Here is a 24018-nt window from a genome sequence, read left to right as displayed (position 1 = left end):
GGTTTCAAGGTTTGTCTCACTCCCCAATTATTCCTCCTGGCTTATCCCCATGCTAATGTGGGACTGCCCAGCCTGTCAGCTGCCATCTTGTCCATGTGGTCTGCTGCCTTGCTGTGCATCCTATCTGCTCCAGCTGCCCCAGCTGCCCATCTCTTCCCCTCCTACCAGTGTAGATGAATGTTTTTTTAACTTTTTGTTGTCAGACTTCCATGTAGTTTGATTTTCTGGCAGTTCTGGTCATTGTTTTGTTTTTAAATTGGTTGTTATCCTTCTTTTGGTTGTGTGAGGAAGCAAAGCATTTTAACTTATACCTCCATCTGGGCCAGAACTCTCCAGAGACTGAGTTTCTTAAAGATTCCAGTGTCATTGATTCCTCCTGTGAGTCATTATCAGCTTTTCTATTTTGTTGCTTCAGTTACAAGAAATAGTTTTAGGAGACAATTTCCTTGACTAATTGACTTTAGTTTGCAACCAAAGATCATGATAGCATTATTTGGTCACTCTCTTCCAGCGCTGTTAATTAGCTATTTTTTCCATTTATGGAAACATTTTTGTATACCTCTGTGTGCTTGAGATAATAGTCTAAATAGCTACAAGGGAAGAATGGGATGAAGATGACAAGAAGAAGAAGAATGTATTTAATCAGATAAACTTCAGCAATGAGAAAAACTGAGGTAACATTTTGCTTTTTGTTTGTATCAATTCAGCTTTGTCCTGAAGGCAGGAAGAAATAGGTGATGGTGGTAGTGACATGATGAGCATAACAGGAGAATAAATATGAGTAGTTGTGGATATGAAAAACAAGAATTAACCTTAATTTTTAACTAGGCCTTGGAACTGACCTAGAGATTCAAAGGTGCAAGTGATGATAACATTATGGAATCTGGAGTCCACAGTGTGGCCAAGACTAGGATATAGGTTGATTTGTTAACTGTACCCAGAAATCTTTAAAGAAGCTTATCAGAACTGAAATTAAAGACAAGTATGTATGTTGTCCTCATACCAAGTTTGTTTTCTACTTCACTTCTATCTTTACAGAGGAGAAAGTTCATTAGGTAGTAGTAACTAATACAGTTTTTAAAAATAAAACCCTACTTCATAGAATCAAAGTGGAGAAAGAGTGATTGAAAACTTTCTTAGAAGAGAAATATCTAGGAATACAACATTCTAAAATGATGTGGTGTCAGTTAAAACTAGGTGATGGAAGAATGGAGGGAAAAAATGTAGAAAACAATGTACAATGTTTAACAGCCAGCAAACAAACCTTCTGTTTTTGTTTATATTTTAAAACATTCATGAGAATTTTTTAGAGATCTACAATGAAATGTTTGGTGGTAAAATGGGGGTAGTTAGACTAGAGACAAGGATAAAGGGATAGAAGGTTGATCCTATGAGGAAAGCCTAAAGGAACTGAGGTGATTAAATCTAGAAGGTACAGATGAATGATCTTTCTTTGATTTTACGAAGTTCACGGATATTAAACATTTATCTGAGAGAGTTGCTGACACCTTCTTTATACTCACAGAGAAAGAACTAAGTGGACATTAGCTTAATTGATAGGAGAAGAAGCTCTTTTTGTAAAGAAGAACTTTTGTACTATTATGTTAATAAAAATCATGAAGCCAATGAAGAAAATGAATTCTCAAACCTTGTGAACTGATAAAGAACTGACATGTCCTGAATGGAGATACAACAAAACAAAGCAAAACAAAACAGGAGCTGGGTCAGAACATATTTTTAGATCTCCAGCCAAATGATTCTTATTAATTGGGGATAGTGAGCATCTCTGTCTATTTTTTTCCTCAAATTTTAAAACACAAAATTACTATAAATCTGTTCTAAGAGGTTGCCCAATTCTAATTCCATATAGATCAAGATATTTAAATCATCATTCCACTAAGTGCTGCAGAATCTGGATTTGTTACATGTAATCATTTAAGTAGTCTAAATAAATGATGGCTATAATTCATACCCTTGTAATTCTTGAAAGTAACAGCTAAATCAGAACCATAGAACTCGAAGTGAAAATTCTGATAATGGCAATGGTCTTGGGAGAGCAGAACTCTTTCCACGAAGGGTCTGGGATGCCTCAAGGGGATTAAGCAGCCAGAACCTAGCGTCTCCCACTAGAAGCCATTCAGAGATTGTAACTCAGAGCCATTCAGTGGATAGCTAAGAAATTTGAAGACTTGAAGACAGGTAAGTTTCTAGATATGCTAATATTTTCTATTGATATTATTTTGTGGCCTTTGCTCTTTAAGGGATAGTGAAATAGGCACATTTTGTCTTTGATGTCCCTTTTCCTTTTCTTAGCTTTAGCTCTCATCTCTGAGGTCTGCTGCTCTTCTGCTGAGCTCATCTACTCTTTACTGGTCTTCTGCAGCAACCTATTCGAGCTAATCCTTCTTGATGATGAAATCAGGTTTAAAATGGGCCACTAATATCTTTGTCATCAAAACTCTCATTTTTTGCCTGTATAAGAGCGAGGCTAAGGAACACAGTCTGGTAACTTGTTTGCATGTAATAGCTTAATGGAGCATCCTTCCCTTAGCAATGTAAGTAAAACTAGGGAATTCAGTATGTTAGCCTAAATGAAAGCAATTCTAACGCTAAGTACAATTACAAAATAATTTTGGGTACTAGGACTTATAAGATTATACATAGTAAAAAGCTCCCATTCCCCCATTTTTTTGTCATAATACATTCATCTAACTGAAAATCTTGTTCTGCTGCATTCTACAATCCAATTTTGCTTTGCTTTCCTTTTTCTCATTTTCTATGAATTTTATTTCTGATTTTAAAAACGCATTTAACATATTTAGAAAAATAAAAAATATTTTTATTACAGATTTCTTTTTATTTTTTTTATATTTAACATTTTTAAATTGTTGTTCAAGTACAGTTTTCTGCCTTTTCCCACACCCCTCCCCACCACGCCAGCCCTCCCCACCTCCTCTCCTGTTTCCACCCCACCTTGCTATTGTTCATGTGTCTCTTATACTTGTTCCTGTAAACCCTTCACCCTTTTCCCCCATTATCCCCTCCCCTGTCCCCTCTGGGCACTGTCAGCCTGTTCTCAATTTCAATGTCTTTGGCTATACTTTGCTTGCTTGTTTGTTTTGTTGATTAGGTTCCTGTTAATGATGAGATCATATGGTATTTGTCTTTCACCACCTTGCTTATTTCACTTAGCAAAAACTTTTATTTAATTGTTGTTCAAGTATAGTTGCCTCCATTTTACCCTCCCCAGCCCCAACACCCCAGCCACCCTTGCTTTCCACCCTTGATCCTACCCCCCTTTGTTTTTGTCCATGTGTCCTTTATGCATGTTCCTGAATACCCTTCCCCCTTTTCCCCTCACCTCCCCTCTGGTTACTATTAGTTTGTTCTTAATTTCAATGTCTCTGGTTATATTTTCCTTGCTTATTTGTTTTGTTGATTAGGTTCCTGCACTTAACATATTTTTAAAAATATACTTGCCCTGTGGTTAGACACTGGCACACAGAAACTCATATTTTTTTTCCAAATGACCTAATAAATCCTTTTTTAATTTTGCTTACTCTATTTGTTATAAATTCATTAATAGTGAAGTTTACCTCTATTTTCTTAGCTGTTCTTATTTTTAGTTTAGTATATTTAGTTTTTGCTATTTGAATTTCAATTTAGAGGAAGCATGACTTATATTTTCACTTCATCATGTATTCTCATTGTTACTCCTACTAAATGGAAGCCTTAAAAACTTGGTTAGGAGCATTTCTTTTCTTAGTAATCCTTTTTGCTTTATTTTTATGCCCATTTCTATAGTAATTTTGACTAGTTTGTTCATCGTTCATGATGTGGAGTTTTGCTTATAAGTCATAAAAGAGTTTATACAACTCAAAATCATTCTGATAAACTTACAGTTTCACTTTATATATGTTTAGTTTCTTTATTTCTTTATTCTACACAATATATATCTATTCTTTTTTCATCTTTATATTATCTCTAAGGCTAAACAGAATGCTAGGCCCTTTATAAACGCTACATAAATATTTGTTGAGTGAGTGAGTGAAAAGCTAAGAAATCTTTCTCCAACCATCAATTTTTGAGCTGCTTTTCATTTAGTCCAAAGAATTTTGATAGTAAAATAAATCAGGCAAAGACAAATACCATATTGTTTTACTTATATGTGGAATCTAAAACAACAACAACAAATGAGCAAGCTATACAAAATAAAAACAGACTAATAGAAACAGAGACTGAAGGGATAGTTACCAGAGGATCATGGGAGGGTGATGGGTGGAAAAGATGAAGGGGACTATAGTGAATAATATTGTGGTAAGTTTTCATGGTCACATCATAAGTTATAAAAATGTTCAATCACTATATTGTGCACTTGAAATTAATATAACTAATATAATATTACATCTCTACTATACTTAAATAAAAAAATAAACCAGTTATAAAGATGCTAGCTATGTATTTAAAAGCATATAAAAGAAATATATATTAAGTATTTTTCATCTACTATGCTATTACAGTTGTCCCAATTTTTTTCTCCCCTTTATTCCCCTCCTCCCTGCACAGCCTCCCTCACCCTCCAGTATTCCCCTCCAACCCACAGTTCATGTCCATGGGTCATACATATATGTTCTTTGGCTTCTCCATTTCCAATACTATTCTTAACCTCCCCCTGTCTATTTTCTACCTACCACTTCTGCTTCTTATTCCCTGTACCCTTTCCCCTCATTCTCCCACTCCAGTGATAACCCTCCATGTGATCTCCATTTCTGTGACTCTGTTCCTATTCCAGTTGTTTGCTTAGTTTTTCTTTTTGTTTTTTAGGTACAGTTGTTGATAGTTGTGAGCTTGTCATTTTACCATTCACATTTTTATCTTCTTTTTCTTAGATAAGTCCCTTTAACATTTCATATAACAAGGGCTTGGTGATGATGAAATCCTTTACCTTTACCTTATCTGGGAAGCACTTTATCTGCCCTTCCTTTCTAAATGATAGCTTTGCTGGATAGAGTAATCTTGGATGTAGGTCCTTGCTTTTCATGACGTTGAATACTTCTTCTCAGCTTCTTCTTGCCTGTAAGGTGTCTTTTGAGAAATCAGCTGAAAGTCTTATGAGAACTCCTTTGTAGGTAGCTGTCCCTTTTCTCTCTCTTTTTTAAAAAATTTTATTTTAATCATTGTTCAAGTACAGTTTTCTCCCTTTTACTCCCATTCCAGCCCACCCACCCAATCCTCCCCACTTTCCTCTCATTACCACCCTCCCCCTAGTTTTTGTCCATGTGTCCTTTAAATTTGTTCTGTAAACCCTCCCCATTCTCCCCTGAAATTCCCACTTCTCTCCCCTCTGGTCACTGTCAGTCTGTCCCCTATTTTAGTGTCCTTGGTTATATTTTGCTTGTTTCTTTGTTTTGTTGTTTAGGTTCCTGTTAAAGGTGAGATCATATGGTATTTGTCTTTCACCCCCTGTCTTGTTTTGCTTAGCATAATGCTTTCCAGCTCCATCCATGCTGTTGCAAAGGGTAGGAGCTCCTTCTTTCTTTCTGCTGCATAGAATTCCATTGTGTAAATGTACCATAGTTTTTTGATCCATTCATTTACTGATGGGCATCTAGGTTGCTTCCAGCACCTAGCTATTGTAAATTGTGCTGCTGTGAACATCGGGGTGTAAAGGTTCTTTCTTATTGGTGTTTCAGTGTTAGGATATAGTCCCAGCAGTGGAATTGCAGGGTCAAAAGGAGATCCATTTTTAGTTTTCTGAGGAAGTTCCATACTGCTTTCCATAGTGGTCGTACCAGTCTGCAGTCCCACCAACAGTGCACTAGGGACCCCTTTTCTCCACAACCTCTCCAACACTTGTTGTTTGTTGCTTTGTTTATGATGGCCATTCTGACTGGTGTGAAGTGGTATCTCATTTTGGTTTTAATTTGCATCTCTCTGATAGCTAGCAATATTGAACATTGTTTCATGTGTCTTTGGATCTTCTGTATGTCCTCCTTGGAGAAGTGGCTGTTCAAGTCCTTTGCCCATTTTTTAATTGGGTTGCTTGTCTCCTTAGAGTGGAGTCATGTAAGTGCTTTATATATTTTGGAGATTAAACCCTTGTCTGAGGTATCATTGGAAAATATGTTTTCCCATACAGTTGGGTCTCTTTTTATTTTGATACTGTTTTCTCTAGCTGTGCAAAAGCTTTTAATTTTGATGAGGTCCCATTTGTTTATTCTTTCCTTTATGTCCCTTGCTCTAGGGGACATGTCAGTAAAAAAGTTTCTGCATGAAATATCTGAGATTTTCCTACCTACATTCTCTTCTAGGACTTGAATGCTATCATGACTTATATTTAAGTCTTTTATGCACCTTGAATTTATTTTTGTGTAAGGTGTAAGTTGGTGCTCAAGTTTCATTTTTTTTTGCACATAGCTGTCCAGTTCTCCCAACACCATTTGTTGAAGTGGCTATTTTTACTCTATTTTATGTTGCCGCTTCCTTTGTCAAATATTAATTGACTGTAGAGACTTGGGTTTATTTCTGGGCTCTCTCTTCTGTTCCATTGGTCAATGTGCCTGTTTTTATGCCAGTACCAGGCTGTTTTGATTACAGTGGCCTTGTAGTATAGTTTAGTGTCAGGTATTGTGATTCCTCCTACTTTACTCTTCTTTCTCAAAATTGCAGCGGCTATTTGTGGTTGTTTATGGTTCCATATAAATGTTTGAAGTGTTTGTTCTATGTCTGTGAAATAAGCCATTGGTACTTTAATAGGTGTTGCATTGAATGTGTACATTGCTTTTGGTAGTAATGGATATTTTGATGATATTAATTCTTCCACTGCATGAACACTGTATATGTTTCCATTTGTTTGTGTCTTCCTTGATTTCTTTCCTCAGTGTTATGTAGTTTTCTGCATACAGGTCTTTTACCTCTTTGGTTAGGTTTATTCCTAGGTATTTTATTTTTCTTTTTGCTATTTTAAATGGGATTTTTTCTTGATTTCTGGTTCTGCTGTTTCATTGTTGGTGTACAGAAATGCCTTTGATTTCTGGATATTGACTTTGTATCCCGCTGTTTCGCCAAATTCATTTATTAGGTCAAGCAGTTTTTGGTGGAGTCTATAGGATTTTCTATGTACACTATCATATCATCTGCAAACAGTGACAGTTTTGTTTCCTCTTTTCCGACTTGGATGCCTTTTATTTCTTTTTCTTGTCTGATTGCTGTGGCTAAAACTTCCAGTGCTATATTGAATAGAAGTGGTGAAAGTGGGCTGTCCCTTTTCTCTTGCTGCTTTTAAAATTTTCTCCTTATCTTTAATCTTGGGTAATGTAATTATGATGTGCCTTGGTGTGTGCCTCCTTAGGTCCAATTTCTTTGTGTCTCTCCTGGCCTCCTGGACTTCATGAAGTCTATTTCCTTTGCCAAATTAGGGAATTCCTTCATTATTTGTTCAAATAAGTTTTCAATATCTGGCTCTTCCTCTTCTCCTTTTGGCACTTTCACAATTTGGATGTTAGAATGGTTAAAGCTGTCCCAGAGGTTCCTAAGCCTCTCCTCATTTTTTTGAGATCTTATTTCTTCATTCTGTTCTGGTTAGATGTTTACTTCCTCCTTCTGTTCCAAATTGTTGATCTGAGTTCCAATTTCCTTCCCTAGAGAACTATATATTATTATAGAGGTAACAATGGCAGGAAACAACTATTACCCCTAGGGTCGGGGAAACAAAGGTAAGAAGTTAGAATTATTAAAATCTGGTAATTTAGAGAAAGGGTCCTATGAAACTGGATCCCCTTTTTGGAGAAAGTGCATCATGGCTACTGCTTGTTTCTCTGAACTCAGGTACTGAAAAAATAATGAATTTTTAATGAAAAACTAATGAATTACAGCATTTTCTCTTCAAGTGTTATTATCCTTTCTAGGGAGGAAGAACTATATGTAACAGGCTGAAATTGCATTTTCTGTCATGAATATGGACTCACTTAAGCAAGAATTCTGGTCAATGCTATGCCTCCAATGCCTGGCATTCTGGGCACTCAAAATATTTATTAAATTAACAAGCACAAATCATTCAGAGACCCATTCAGGAGTCAATTATACACCTGACATAACTATTCGTCCAAGACCTTACTGATTGACTGATTATCATAGATCTCTTTCACTGGTGGTCATTAGTATTCAGGCTTGGTCCTAGATGCAGTTGAAGTCAGAAGTCATTATTTAACTATATTTGTCCTTCCTCCAATATCTTTTTCACCTTCCTGATAAGCTATCCGAAATCCCTTATGACAGAGTCATTGATTTAATAGCTCCCTTTTTCTCCTAAAATACTGTTCACATGAAAGAAAGTTGTGATATGTAGAATAATGGTTCCCAAAATGTCCATGTCTTAATCCCTGGACCTGTGAATGTATTTTGAGATGAGAAAATTATCCTGGGTTATCTGGGTTAGCTCATTGTAGTCACAAGGGTCCTTATAAGAGGAGGGCAGGATAGTCAGAGTCAGAGAGGATATTGGAGTGATGTATTCCAATGCAAGCAGAAGTTAAAGTGATATAATTTGAAGGGGGAGAAAACTTATGAGCCAAAGAATGCAGACAACCTTGGAAAAGGCAAGAAAATGGACTCTCTCCTAGACCCTCCATAAGGAATGCAGCTTTGCCAACATCTTGATTTTAGCTTAGAAAACCTATTCTGTCATTTTTATCTCCAGAACTGTGCAATAATACATTTATGTGTTTATTTTATTTTATTTTATTTTATTTTATTTTATTTTATTATTTTATTTTTTATTTTCATTTGTGAGTTTTAAAGCCAGGTTGCTCGTAATTTGTGACAGCAAAAATAGGAAATGAAAACAAAAGCTATTTAATAAAAAGAAATTTCAGTGGGAGTCAGGGGTTCTTGATCCTAGTATGACCTCTCCCACCAATTACCTTTGTGATAATGAGAAGGTCACTTCCTGTATCTCTTTTTATATTAATTATTTCACTGATAAAACATGTGCATTGTACTTGATCAGGAACACCCCACTGAACAGTGGGCCTCTGATAGTTTTCTCTAGTAGTTTTTATCCCTAAAATTTGTAGTTTTCTCCTTACCTGTCCATACTGGGACCTGTACAATTTCCTCTAGTTCTTTTTAAAATAATTGTTGACACTGTTACAGATGTCCCCTGTTTTCCCTCACTTTGCCCCCTCCACCCAGCCACCCCCACCATCAGCCTTCACCACAATGCTCTATACATGCATGTATGTTCTCTGGCTTATCTCTCCCAGTCCCTCTACCCCCCCTTCTCTGAGATCTGTCAGTCTGTCCTGTATATCCATGCCTCTGGTTTTATTTTGCTCATCAGTTTATTTGGTTCATTAGATTTCACATATGAGTGAGAACATACAGTATTTGTTCTTTAGTTCTTTTTCTGGACTTTATACCTTGATCATCATCCTTTATCACTTACAGACACAGACACAGACACTGTCTGGCTCTTTTCACCCAGTTTTTATTTCTGTTACTCTTTTATCCATTCCAAATGTGTTTTGAAAGAGAAGAGACAACTTTCATGTGGCAGGATTCTTATCTTTATACACAGTAGAGGAGATTGTTTCAGTTTATCACATATTTTATATGAGAAATTGAGGGTTTTTTGGAAAGTGAGTATCATTTATAAAATAAATGATTTTATCCATTTTGAAACATATCAAAGACCCCCTTTAAAATTACTAATTGGCACCTTATATTTCTTTGGATGACAGAATTTTCTTGTGCAAATATTACTTTGTGTAGTTAAATAAATAACTGCAGGAAGAAGGCTTGGGATCCTGTGATAACTCCTGTTTGATAACACAAAATATACCATTAATATGAACCTTACTGAATTATAATTTGCTTGCTTGACTCAGGGTTATTCTTCAGTCCCATTAATTTATTCATTCAATAAGTAAGAAGCATTCATTGAATGATTATGCCACTATTGGTGATTTTGATGGAGGTGAGGATTACTCATATAAGCCAGATATAATTCCTGTTCTCAAGAAACTACATTTTAACTGGAGAGATGGAAATTTATATAATTGTGAGAGGCAAAATGAAATAAATGCAAACAGCTCAGAGAGAGTATAGAAATGGGCAGATTTGGGAGTTTTCACAGATGAGAAGACATTTCTGCTGGGACATTGAGAATTGGATTTTGTGATTTGGAGAATAGAATGAGAGAAATTTTGAAAGTTAAAAGAAATAAAACTTTCAAAGGTGAATTGAACAATATGAGTAACAACAGAGAGACTTTGGGAAGCTATATGCAGTGCACTAGAAATTGTTAGGTGGTCATACAAATGGCTGCACTAATATCAATTCATAATAAATCATAGTCAAAAATACTTGAAGATAAACATATGTTATTGAAGTAGAACACACTGGACAGGAGAATATAAAAAATACCTATGTAATACTGGAATAAAGAAGAGAGGAAATAGGTCCAGAGATGGAATTAAGTTAGTTTTGAAAACCATATTGTCTTTTGGCAACCAGCTGACTCTCCTAAGTAGAGGTCCAATGTGCATGTAATGGAGATGATTTGGCTGTGTGAGATGTTAATATTAAGATTGTTTTCATGGACTGACGACTTTTTTTCTTGAACGCTAATACTTGCCTATGCATTTTGTTTTTCATTTTCTTCCTTCAGGTAACCTAAAAACTGACCCTGGTTTCTGAGAAATTGGATGGAATGAATCACTCCACAGTAACAGAGTTTGTGTTTTTGGGACTCACTAATTCATGGGGGATTCAGCTCCTCCTTTTTGTCTTTTCCTTTTTGTTCTACTTGGCAAGCATGATAGGAAACCTTGTCATTATGTTCACTGTAACCTTGGATGCTCATCTGCATTCCCCCATGTATTTCCTCCTGGCTAACCTGTCAGTCATTGATATGATTTTTTGCTCAATCACAGCCCCTAAAATGATTTGTGACATTTTTAAGAAGCACAAAGCCATCTCCTTTTGTGGATGTATTACTCAGATCTTCTTCAGTCATGCTGCTGGGGGCACTGAGATGGTACTGCTCATTGCCATGGCCTTTGACAGATATGTGGCCATATGCAAACCTCTCCACTACCTGATTATCATGAGTCCAAGAATGTGCCTATACTTTTTAGTCAGTTCCTGGATTGTTGGTTTTATCCACTCATTGCTTCAATTAGTTTTTGTGGTAAACTTGCCCTTTTGTGGCCCTAATGTATTGGACAGTTTTTACTGTGACCTTCCCCGTTTCCTCAGACTCGCCTGCACAAATACCCAAGCCTTGGAGTTCATGGTTAGTGTTAATAGTGGGCTTATTTCTGTGGGATCTTTTGTCTTACTAGTCATTTCCTACATTTTTATTCTATTCACTGTTTGGAAACATTCTTCACGAGGTTCATTCAAGGCCCTCTCCACTTTGTCATCTCATATCACTGTGGTAGTTTTGTTCTTTGGGCCGCTGATGTTTTTCTACACATGGCCTTCTCCCTCATCACACCTGGATAAATATCTTGCTATTTTTGATGCATTTATCACTCCTTGTCTGAATCCAGTCATCTATACATTCAGAAACAAAGAGATGAAAGTGGCAATGATGAGACTGTGCAGTCGTCTTGTTCATTACAGGAAGATTTTGTAAATAGGTTGGCTTTGATGACATGAAACTATAGGTCCTCCCTCATGCTGGTCGCAGAGAAAACATTATGCAATTTCAGAGAAACAGTCAAGACTTAGGCGATGTTATATGCCTAGAGATCTAGTATCTATTAAATTGTGGTATCTGTTTCAATGTTAAATCAGAAATGATGTTATTCTTTGACACTCTGTATATCAAAGTGTTAAAGACAAAGTCACATGTGTTTTCTAACTTACATGGTTTAAGAGCACATAATATTTTATCTTTTCCTATTTTGGACAGATTATTCTATGGATACATGGAATATGAATACATATCATTTTTATCTATTTACTACCTACATATTTTGATTTAAATATTTTCCTACTCTGTTTGTTTCTTATTTCCCCAGTATCAACATATTTTCCCTCCTTACCAGGCTTTTCTCTCTCTGTCAGTATAGGGAATTGTTAATTCTATGTTAGAATTTTGAATTTAAAGCTACAATGGGTATTGTTCTATTCCTCTCAGTTGTCCATGCTAAAACCCAGAACTGAGGGGTGGGTGACTGGAATTTGTCCGAAGGCAAACAGCCAGAAATCACCAGAGATAGCCATGCACCAGAAACTGTCTCTGGTTGTTCCTTGGTCAGTGCCCTTGCATTTTCAAATCAATTTTGTACTTGAATTTCTGCTCATACTTCACTCTTCTAACTTTTTCCTCTAATTCTGTTTGAGGAGAGATCTTTACACTGCCCATTTGTATTCCTTCTTTTTAGTAAATTTTCATTAGCGTTTAGCACTTCTTTATCAATTCTAAATCATTTCTTAATTTCTACTGCTACCATACATTTTCTTGTTCAGGACCTACCAAAGCTGAATTTTAAACCATTGTGTTAATTATGAAGAAAATGTTTAAAATTCACTATTAAGAGTATTTTTTTGGTCTACAGTGGTGTTCAGAGAGATCTTTGATTAAATTCTATTTTTTATGTCTGATGTTTCTCTCAAATACAATTAATGATGTTCTTTTTTTTTGTGGAAAACAATGTGATTGATGAATTATATATTCTGCTTAAGTAAGTCACGCTGAAATCATTGTGCTTCTCCCAGAAAAATAAATTTAAAATATTTTAACAAATAAGAAATAAAATATTTATAAAATATGTGTGTGGGTTTCCTTTTTCCAGAAATTGTGCAGTCTAAGTCAAGGTATTGTTTTCAGTATTTTACCTTGAATTTTATGACACATATATCCTAATTATCCCCATTTTATAGAGGAAGGATCTGAGGCACAAAGATGTTAAATGTTCTCAAGGTCACAATTGTCCAAAACTGAATCAGAAAAAATTAGAGAATCTGAATAGACAGATTCTCAATTTCATAGCTAATGAAATTGAAGCAGTAACTAAAAAACTCCCAACAAACAAAAGTCCTGGACTAATGTTTTCACAGGTAAATTTTATGAAACATTTGAAGAAGAACTAACAACTATTCTCAAACTATTCCAACAAATTCAAGAGGAGACAGGACTCCCAAGATTATTTGTATACCTGAAACCTATATGATTGTCAGTTCCTCAATAAATTCAATAAAAATCTCCTCAAGGTCTATTAAATAAAAAGCCTGGACATAGAGTCTTACAGTATGAACTCAGGATCTGTTATCTTAAAATCTGTACTCTAATGAGTCCCTGGTAATAATAGAATAACTCGTTTAATTGAAAACAATTCCTATTTGTAGGCCTTCCCCACAAATGGGGACCCCATCACCCCCAAATGGAGGAGAAAATCCATCCTGGTTTATGAATAGTCATGCATGTTATGTTGATAGCAGCTGTAAGCAAATGACCAAGACATTAAACTCTCCTCAGAGATTGCCTTGAAGAATAGTGATGAAGGAAAATCCTTCTAATGGAAAGAACCTCAGGCAATACCTATAGTTATGAACTTTCTTTGGAAGGAAAGATGGCTTGTGGCACATAAATTACTAATTTGTGGGAAGGCCTAATGGTTTGTTTAGTTGTTCAGGGCCCAAGAAAGAATGGAGTCATAAAATACTGGAGTTCTGGAGTGATATGTAACTGGACTTCTCAGGAATGCACAGAGAAAGACAGTATTCATGGCCATCTAAGAGCCTATTAAAGGTCATTCACTCACTGTACAGGAACAAAAATACCTGACCTTGTGGATGTCAGTCAGTCTCTTTCTCCAGCTGCTTAATTGGCACTGAAAGTGGCCATAGCAGAATAGTTGATGTCTGCATAAAATCAACAACATGAATTTCTCCTCACTAAGGCTGATGTGCCTATCATCACTCCTAAGTGCCCAAGCTTTATAACACCAAAGTAAATGGACAGAACCCTGTATAGTACCATATCTCACCTTATTCCGAGAGGACTAGCTGTCTACCTTGTGGTAGGTTAAATAGAATCAAATCCTTCTTTTATGAAATGGGGAGATGCTTATGTTCATAAGGATATTTATCTCTCTATAACTGTTTATCTTTAATCTCACTCCATAGGGATACATATTATATATAAATGCACCTTACAAATACTTATTTTTATATAAATATATAAAAATGCTTATTGTAAATATATAATATACAAATTATAGGTAAATATATAAAATATCTTATTATACATATATTAATATACTATGTTTATAATATATATGTTATAATATATAATATGTTTATATTATATACAATTTATATACTATTTATTTATTTATTTTTAGGTAATGTTTTGTCTTTCCCACCCATAGAGCTGCTGCTAGCGCTACCATTTATGGACTCATAGAGTACCTCTGTTGCTATGATGTCACGTACAACATTGTACCCGGACATATTTTTATGGGAAGTAAAGTGTGACCACAGGCGTGCACCTGTGGCATTCATTGGACTTGTGCTCCAATACACAGAAACAACTGGCTTGATAGAATAGTGAAAGGGCCTAGAGCAGGGGTGTCAAACTCATTTTTACCACGGGTCACATCAGCTTTGCAGTGGCCTTCAAAGGGCCAAAATAATTTTAGGACTGTATAAATGTAACTACTCCTTAACTAGGAACAAGGAGCAAGGTGGTGCCACCAGGTAGAAACAAGGTGTCAAGCAGGATAAAACAAGGTGCAGGGCCAGATAAAACAAGGTGGAGGGCCAGATAAAACAAGGTGGAGGGCAGGGTTCACCTGTGGGCCTTGTGTTTGCCACCAGTGGCTTAGAGAATGCTCAGCTCTTGTGCCAAGTGGGAGATGAACACCTTGCAAGATTAGCATACTATTTGATGCTCTACATATTTTAAACCAGTGGTGTGTGTATATATATATATATATATATATATATATATATACACATACATATATATATACACATATACATATACATATATATATATTGCTATTTGTCTTAAAGCTGGAATAGATGAAGCCAAGGTAGAAAAAGTCACTCTAACAATAAAATCAAATAATTTACTGAGAAATTCATGCTTTCTATTACTTTTGTGAACTTTGGTTTAGTAGGTTTGGAGGTCCTAGTACCCCAGGGAAGAATGTTTCCAAAAGGAACACAACCGAGTCTAGTTTTTGACCACTTTGGGGTCCTTACATTACTGAATTAGCAGAAGGAAAAGGACCTGACTCTGACATTTGTGGGAATGGAAGCAAAAAATATAAGTCCAGTAGCTTTATGTTGAAATATTTGAAAGTTATAAATCAAGGTAACAAACTTAAGTATGGCATGTTCTATCCTCCTATGTTGATAAATATATATATATATATATATATAATTATATATATATATAATTATATATACATATCTATATAAAACCCTGGAAAGTCAGGTTTGTGGACTTGAGGAAGTCCTTGGAGAAATTTGAAAGAAAATCCTGGGTTTTGGGGACCAGAATCTGGTCTAAAAAAATGGACATATGCTTCAGGTGGACATGTCTTTCAGTTTTTTGAAATCTTCACGCTGTGGTGAAAAGCATGACTGGGAAGGAGCCAATTTAGAGTCTTCTATAGGATAAAAACCAGGATGAGGATTCTTTTATTTGGGTGTAAGAAAAGTATTCATTGTTGGGTTGACAGATCCCAATAACCAGAGGGAAATTGGATTTCTATTCCACAATGGGGACTAGTCAGAACTTGGTATTTTTTGGAGTGCTTCTCAGTACTCCTTTGCCCAATAGTTCTTGTCAATAGGAAATAGTGGCATCCCTTTAAACAAAGGATCATCTGAAGACTAATAATCTTTGGGAATGCAGCCCACAGGTAGAGTACCTTGTTCACCCTAAGTACTGATAGAAGATAAGATGCAATGAGGGAAATTCTGTTATCAAAATAGGTCTCATGACCAGCTATACAAAGGGCATTTTAATAGCTATGTTTTATATTAATTATCACTTCTTTCCCCTTTTCCTTTATGCAATTCATATAACTTACACTAGTAGAGGCTAACATTTTGGGTAACAAAATGTTACCCAAACATTTATAGAGGCTAACACTCTGTAACAATTAAATAGTAATTATTCTCTGATGCTCAGTTTCTTCTGTCTTCATATTATCTTCTCTTCCTTATTTGTCCCCTGGATAAAAGGCAAGAGTGGATGCAGAGAGTAAAGAATATGTTCCTTTTAAACCTTCAGTTCCACTCAACCCCTCTCTCATTGACTGTGCCTTTATTAAGCTCTTTTCCAGTTACTTAATTTAAGCATGCCATTTTATTTTGTCCTAGCAGGATCTGGACTGATATAAGTATACAAAATTGAAAGTTAAAATCCTTGTTTTCTCACCTAACAATCCAACTGTCTTGAAGTACTTATCAAAAAAAGTTTATTGTTCAGATATGGATATATAGCTTATGCACAAAGCATACTATGCATACTATTTTGCTACCCAGAATTTCACTCCACAGTGTGTTTTGGACTACATAGAGTTTGAACTTGGTTTTCAGTGGCTTCAGAAAATTTAACTGCCTTATTTCACTTAGCATAATGCTCTCCAGATTCATCCATGCTAATGAACAAAACAAACAAGCAAGCAAAAGATAACCAGAGACATTGAAATTAAGAACAAACAAACAATAACCAGAGGGGAGGTGGGAAGGAATAATGGGGGTAAAGAGGGAAGGGTTTCAGAAACATGTATAAAGGACACATGGACAAAACCAAAGGGGGTAGGATCAGGTGTGGGAAGTGGTGATGACTGGGGTGTGAGGGAGTGGTGGGGGAAAATGGAGACAACTGTACTTGAACAAAAATAAAAAATGTGAAAAAAAGAAAATTTGACTATATGGATGTATTATAACTAATTTATCATCAATTTATATATGTTTCAGTTGTTTTATTTAATTTTAAACTCTATTCACTGGAAGAAACTTCTGTACAGTTAAATCTTTGTGCATATCCATAATTACTCAAAATATGATTTTATAAAAATAAATCTTGTGTACATTCTTTGACTATTTAAAGTATACTAAAAAATTAAGCACATTGACATTTTTGGAGATGATCAAGATAATTACAGTTATTTTTTTGAGTTAATATCACTAATTTCCAGAGATTAATTTTAATATGCAACTACCAATATTTATACAACTTCCAACAAAATAGCATAAATCTTTTTAAAAAAAGCATTCCACTCTTATTTCCCTCTTCTTCTCTGGTGTCTTATTATTAGGTTTTAGATCCTTTGGTTGCTTTGGTCAAACCAAATAGTTCTCTAGAGGCAAAGTCCCTTGATCCATAAGCTCCTTCTAAACTATCATGCTTTTGCAGAATCACTTGGTCACTGTCCTCTTGAGCTATAATAACCTTCATTTGTTCTTATGGCAGGATTTTTTTTTTATGGCAGGATTTTATATGGCACTTTGTATTAGAGAACACAGGAAAATCTCAGACTCCTGGAAGATGCTGTTCTATCCCTACAGGTAAAATGGAAGGATGGAAATGAATTTAATAATGCAAAAAGTGGTTTAGTTCAGACATAATAATTTTGTCTTTGGAATTGTTATATGAGCCATATACTCAAGTGCTTGAGTGCCAAAGCAAAGTAGATAGTGCCCAGGATATGGAACTGAACAGCATACAAGAATCATTTTGCTAAGTTTATTGACATATTAGAAAAGGTTAACTGACTTTGACATTTAATTAAAATCACATTGTGCCTAGGGTAATGTGAAAGACATTAGAAAAAGTCAAATGGTTTTATAATATTATGGATTCAGCATAGGTTGCAATTAATCACTCTGATCTTGATGCTGATTGAATGAATGATTCTCATCCTCTGCCACTTAATAAACAGGCAAGAAAAATTTAGGACACCTAAAAATATTTTTAAAAGGTTAATTATATTTTTCTCTCCTTTAGCTTTTCAAAAGAAATGGGTATAATCTCAACATCTTCTGTGAAAAGGGAAGCAAATTTATTAGGAACTTGTCAGTTTACAAGATGGAAAAGGATTTTATACACATAATGAAAATAAAAGAAATGGAGACCAAAAAACACAAAGCTGAATAAATATTTTCCAATATAATTTCATCTGAAAATATGGTGTTGCAAATTACAAAAATAAACTACCAGGAGATTGAACCTGGTCTCTTATGTGTTTTAGAATTAGAGTGTTTTATACCAATTTTATCTCTAAGCTGTAAGAAAGGTTTAGAGGAGGTTGACAACTGAGAAACTGTTTTGGGTGGAAGGGAATAAGACAGAAAGAGATCTTAATAGGTACATAAAAGGTATTGTGTTTGTTGAGTCTTGCAAATGGAAAGCTAAGGGGTGATTTAATTTGTTGCATTTATGTACATAAAAGTTTTTCTGAAAAAGACACAGAATTATTTATAATTCTCCCAGTTATAAAAGTAAAAGTAGAGGTGGCCTTAAATTAGAGAAGGCAGGATTTTAGTTGGATATAAAGAAGGTTTTGTGACAATTTTAAAGATAAAAATGCAGCAAGTTTGAGCTGCGGGAGATGTTAAACCCACAATATTTTAAAATTGAGTGATGTTTTACATTACTTTGTTCAAACCTAAAAACTGGCTGTGTTCATCCTGATGACTCTCTTATAATATTTAAAACCTCAGTTACCAATATTTCCTTCATCCATAAGGATTAAATATCTAGAAATCTGGAGAATTAATCAATTCTCTATGGATCAAGAAAAAAAGATTATTCACAACAGAAGGCAAAGAGTTAGTCCTTGTCTTTTGCATCATGGATATTAAATTAGTTAAAATTATGACTATAATTATGTTTAAGAAAAGACATTTTAAAGTATAGCAAATCTACAAGAGGAAATGATTTCAGAACACCAATATACAGGATTTTTCTTTATGGGTATTTGACAATTTTTAGGTGAATAAACATCATATCCTTGTGTCTCCATCTGGAAACCTCTCTGACTTTTGCTGTGGACTGACGTTTGGATTCTGACTCTGTCTCAAGTGACTTAAAATATGTGATGACCCAAACTTTTCCATTTTCTACATTTTCTAATATTTAAATGGATATATTCTCATGCTTTTGGTATAACCAGGTTCTATATTTTCATCCCATTCTGCTTTAAGTTCACTTTTTTAAAAATTCCCAGTTCTTACCTATTTGATAGGGATTGGAGAGTCAAAAGGCTAATAAATTCACAGCCCTTTATGCATACCTGGTAAAAGCTTACAGAAAAACTCTTGTAAGAGCCTTGGTGCTTAAAAGACACGTGGAAATATAATACTATAATTTCCTTATGATTATGGAATTTTTGAAGAGTTGGCCCAGAAAATAATGCAAATCATACCTCATAAGCTACCTTTTTCTTAAAGTAAGCTTTATTCTTTTTTTGTTTTCATCATACACATTTCCAATTTCTTCATCTTTTTTATATTTTCTTGTTAATCTCATTTATTTTTCTTTTTCCTTAATTCTTCACTTTTTAAAAATTTTACTTTTCAATTAGTTTATATTCAATATTATTTTGTATTGGTTTCAGATGTATAGCATAGTGGTTAGACAATTGTGTATTTTAGAAAGTGGTTCCCTCATATTCCCAGTACCTACCTGGCACCATACATCATTATTACAATATTATTGACTATATATATTCCTTGTGCTGCACTTTATATCTCTGTGACTATTTTGTAAAAACTAATCTATACTTCTCAATTCCTTCACCTTTTTCACCCAGTTCTTTGACCCTCCTCCCCTCTGATAACCATCAATCTGTTCTGTGTATCTATGAGTCTGTTTCAATTTTGTTTGTTAATTTATATTTTTCTTTAGATTCCACATATAAGTAAAAATATATGGTATTTGTTTTTCTCTGACTGACTTTTTTTTTCATTTCATAATCCCTTATTTTCTATTGCTTAGGAACTATGAGGTTTTGTTACCAATATTCATTAATTATATAATTAGTCATACATCCATATATTTTGAATTAGCCAAATACACCTTATTTTATCTTTCAGCAGATATTTATTTCCTGAAATACTTACATATCCTTATTATGTACTTGTGATTCTAAGTTTTGGGATACATTGGATAATAAGACGAATGTAATCCTTACCTTTATGGGAGTTGCAGTCTCATCAGAAGGGAGAACAACTCATAAGTGAGGTATGCTATGGAAAGCAACAAATAAACAAACAAGACAAACAAAAACTCATAAACACAGACAACAGTATGGTGGTTACTGGAGGGAAGGTAAGTGGGGTGGTAGTAAAGAATAAAGGGGGTCAATTTTATGGTGATGGAAGATTTGACTTTAGGTGGTAAATACTCAATGCAATATACAGATGATACATCATAAATTGTACATTTGAAACCTATATAATTTTATTGACCATGTCATCCTAATAAATTTAATAAAAAGAAGAAAGGGACAACAAAGAATAAAAAAATGAATTACATTTGTAATAAATACTACAAGGAAATGAGAGAAATCCTTCTTTAATCAAAGAATGACTTTTATTTTGATCACTAAAAGAGTATGAATGTTATAATCTATTATTGTGTACAAGGAGGTAATCATAATATATTATTGAAATATTTTTAGTTATAGAATTCTGCTAGCCAACATCATTTTATTTTTTATTATTTATTTACCTCATGTGTTAAGCACTATAATGGACAAGTGAAAGAAGGGAAGTAAAATGAATATTTACATATTAATACCTACACATTAAATCCACAATTATAAAACTTTAATTACTTTATTACTACAACTTGCTCTGAGGAGCTAATGTTATTAATTGCAATTTCATAGATAAACTGAGGTTCAAGAATTCAAGTAACTTACCCAAAATCAGATTGTCAGTGGTTGAATCAAAATATAAATCTTGGTTTTCTGAATCCAAACTCCATATTATTTCCACTATGCTTTGTTGCTTTTCTAAATAAAACTAAAATTACAAGATAATGTAATAAGTCCTTCCATAGAGGTTAGAAACAAAATGCTTTTCACCATGATGCCCTTCATAGTTTTAAGCTTCTAAGGTCATATGTTAAGTACTCTAGGGCAGTCCTTCTCAAATTATTTTTGGTGAAAAATCAGTTTTTCCCCCCAGTCCTTCATGGGATGATACTTTAGTAAATAGAAAATCATACACCTGGATTTTGCTCTGATGTAAAATGGCACCTAGGATGATGCAAATTGGTAACACAGTTCATGGACCTGTACCACGGTGTGGACTACTTTTTCATTGCTTTAGGGAATCTAAATATAAGTCATAATATCTGTCTTCAAAAAGCTTACAGTACAGTTAGAACTATACTTAATTTACTAATATATGAGCAATAGTAAAATGAATGCTGGTAAGATAAAGCAAGACCTCATAGATTTATACTAAAGTTTAACGAAACTTGGAGATAAATATGTTCCAGTGGTAGGGCATCAGGAGGAAGGGTCTGTTTGTCAGAATAAGGTGGGTGGTCTTGGGAGTGGATGAAATAGTTGAGAAGTGGTGAAGCATTTTGTGTGACTGAAGCCAAGATATATTAATCTTGAACCAAAAATCAAAAGAATTTGAGGTCAAAGTCCAATCATTCACATTGATTAATCTTATATCTCATAAAGAACATCATAGTATCTACCCTAGGAAAAAGCAGAGGGGTATCAAATGTGGAGAAAGCTTGGTGGTTATACTAGTAATAATAAAACAAGACTTCATAAGTGTCCATAAACAATTAAGTAATATTTAAGGTGAATATGTTCTCAGAGGTGGGGACTGGGAAGGAAGAGAACAAAGGTCTGTTAGATAAAGGGTTATAAGCTTGGAAGGGATTACAACAGTAATTAGTTCTATGTGACTGGGGCCAGGTATTAGTCTTGAAACAAAAATAAGAAGGTTTGAGGTTGAATTCCTATTACTCATATTGATTATCTTGCATCACGAGTAATATCACAGTATTAACTCTGAGAAGAAGCAGAGGATATTAAGTGGAGCGACAGCTTTGTAGTAGAAAACAACTCAGTGTGAAAATCACCAATTTCTCTGTGATCACATTTCAAAGGCCCTGGGCATATTAGGTCAGTTTTAATGCTAAAGTAGAGAAAGGTTTTCATAACTCTGATCTCTCTCCTAATTTATTACATAACCATCACAATTTATATTTTCAGGTAGCAAGACTGACAAAGCCAATGGATGGAGCAAATCACTCTGCTGTGTCAGAGTTTGTGTTTCTGGGACTCACTGATTCCTGGGAGATCCAACTTCTCCTTTTTGTGTTTTCCTCTACATGTTATGTGGCAAGCATGATGGGAAACTCCCTCATTATGCTCACTGTGACCACTGACCCTCACTTACACACACCCATGTACTTTCTGTTGGCCAATCTCTCCTTCATTGACCTGGGAGTTTCTTCTGTCACTTCTCCCAAGATGATTTATGACCTTTTCAGAAAGCGTAAAGTCATCTCCTTTAGTGGCTGCATCACTCAAATCTTCTTCATCCACATCATTGGTGGTGTGGAGATGGTGCTGCTCATAGCCATGGCCTTTGACAGATATGTTGCCATATGTAAGCCTCTTCACTACCTGACCATCATGAGCTCAAGAATGTGCATCTACTTTTTAATGACTGCCTGGATGACTGGCCTCATTCACTCCATGGTTCAATTGGCTTTTGTGGTAAAATTACCCTTCTGTGGTCCTAATGTTCTGGACAGCTTTTACTGTGACCTTCCTCAGTTCATTAAACTTGCCTGCACAGACACATACCAATTAGAGTTCATGGTCACAGCCAACAGTGGATTCATCTCTGTTGGCTCCTTCCTCATACTGATAATTTCCTATATCATCATCATTCTCACTGTTCAGAAACACTCTTCAGCTGGTTTATCCAAGGCTCTGTCCACACTGTCAGCTCACATTACTGTGGTAGTCCTTTTCTTTGGTCCTTTGATATTTTTCTATGTGTGGCCATCTCCTTCCACACATCTGGATAAATTTTTGGCCCTCTTTGATGCAGTTCTCACTCCTTTCCTGAATCCTGTCATTTACACGTTCAGGAATCAAGAAATGAAGGTAGCAATGAGTAGAGTATGCAGACAGCTAGTGAATTACAGGAAGATCTCTTAAGTTATGTCTGTATAGTGAAGAGCCCTTATTGATAGTTGATGGTCAGACTCAGAGAGAAGCTCTTGTTTGTTCTACTTTAATTTGATTATACACACAGCTATTGAATCCATTTTATTTCCCACTCAGGAGGAGGGAACATTCACTTTTGAAAAGAGAGAGTTACATATAAAGTATTTATAAACCAAAGATTATAATAGTCCTGACCCTAAATTCCTAAAGAGTAATAGTTATATACAGAAATTTTTGGAAACACACAAGAGTGCAGACTTTTTTTTAAAAAAAATATTTTATTAATTATGCTATTATGGTTGTTCCGTTTTTCCCCTTTATCCCCTTTCACTGAGCACTGCCCCTCCCATTAGCATTTCCCCCCCAACCTTAGTTCATGTCCATGGGTTATACATATACATTCTTGGGCTTCTCTATTTCCTATACCATTCTTATCCTCCCCCTGACTATTTTGTATCTACCAACTATGCTTCTTATGCTTCTATGCTATGCTTCTATGCTCCTATGCTTCTATGCTATTCCCTGTGCCTTTCCACTCTGCAGTGTCCCTATACCCTCTCCCTGCTGATAACCCTCCATGTGATCTCCATTTCTGTGATTCTGTTCCTGTTCTAGCTGTTTGCTTACTTTGTTTTTGATTTTCAGGCTCAGTTGTTGATAGCTGTGAGTTTGTTGTCATTTTACTGTTCATAGTTTTGATCTTCTTTTCCTTAGATAACTCTCTCTAACATTTCATATAATAAGGGCTTAGTGATGATGAACTCCTTTAACTTGACCTTATCTGGGAAGCACTTTATCTGCCCTTCCATTCTAAATGATAGCTTTG

At 35.0% G+C, this 24018-nt stretch overlaps 2 protein-coding genes across 3 annotated transcripts; both read left to right on the top strand.

Annotated features, from left to right (window-relative positions):
• The first annotated feature begins 570 nt into the window (after positions 1-570).
• On the top strand, positions 571-13041 carry LOC114490362 (olfactory receptor 4F15). 2 transcript variants are annotated; one of them, XM_036031279.1, is made up of 2 exons: positions 571-674; positions 10670-13040. In XM_036031279.1, exon 2 carries the CDS (start codon positions 10712-10714, stop codon positions 11639-11641), a length of 930 nt encoding a protein of 309 aa, XP_035887172.1. In that variant the 5' UTR covers positions 571-674; positions 10670-10711; the 3' UTR covers positions 11642-13040. The 2 variants fall into 2 exon arrangements, with proteins under 2 accessions (XP_035887172.1, XP_035887174.1); XM_036031281.1 differs by lacking the exon at positions 571-674 and adding an exon at positions 1775-2199 and having other exon boundaries at positions 10670-13041.
• A 4415-nt stretch (positions 13042-17456) lies between these two features.
• LOC114490310 (olfactory receptor 4F3/4F16/4F29-like) lies at positions 17457-23620 on the top strand. Its single transcript, XM_028504284.2, has 2 exons — positions 17457-17544; positions 22224-23620. Exon 2 carries the CDS (start codon positions 22245-22247, stop codon positions 23181-23183), a length of 939 nt encoding a protein of 312 aa, XP_028360085.1. The 5' UTR covers positions 17457-17544; positions 22224-22244; the 3' UTR covers positions 23184-23620.
• Positions 23621-24018: the final 398 nt, after the last annotated feature.

This window comes from Phyllostomus discolor, chromosome 1, assembly GCF_004126475.2.
Source record: "Phyllostomus discolor isolate MPI-MPIP mPhyDis1 chromosome 1, mPhyDis1.pri.v3, whole genome shotgun sequence".
Lineage (NCBI taxonomy): Eukaryota > Metazoa > Chordata > Mammalia > Chiroptera > Phyllostomidae > Phyllostomus > Phyllostomus discolor.
Note: the sequence above shows the minus strand (reverse complement) of the source record. Positions and strands in the feature narration are given on the sequence as shown.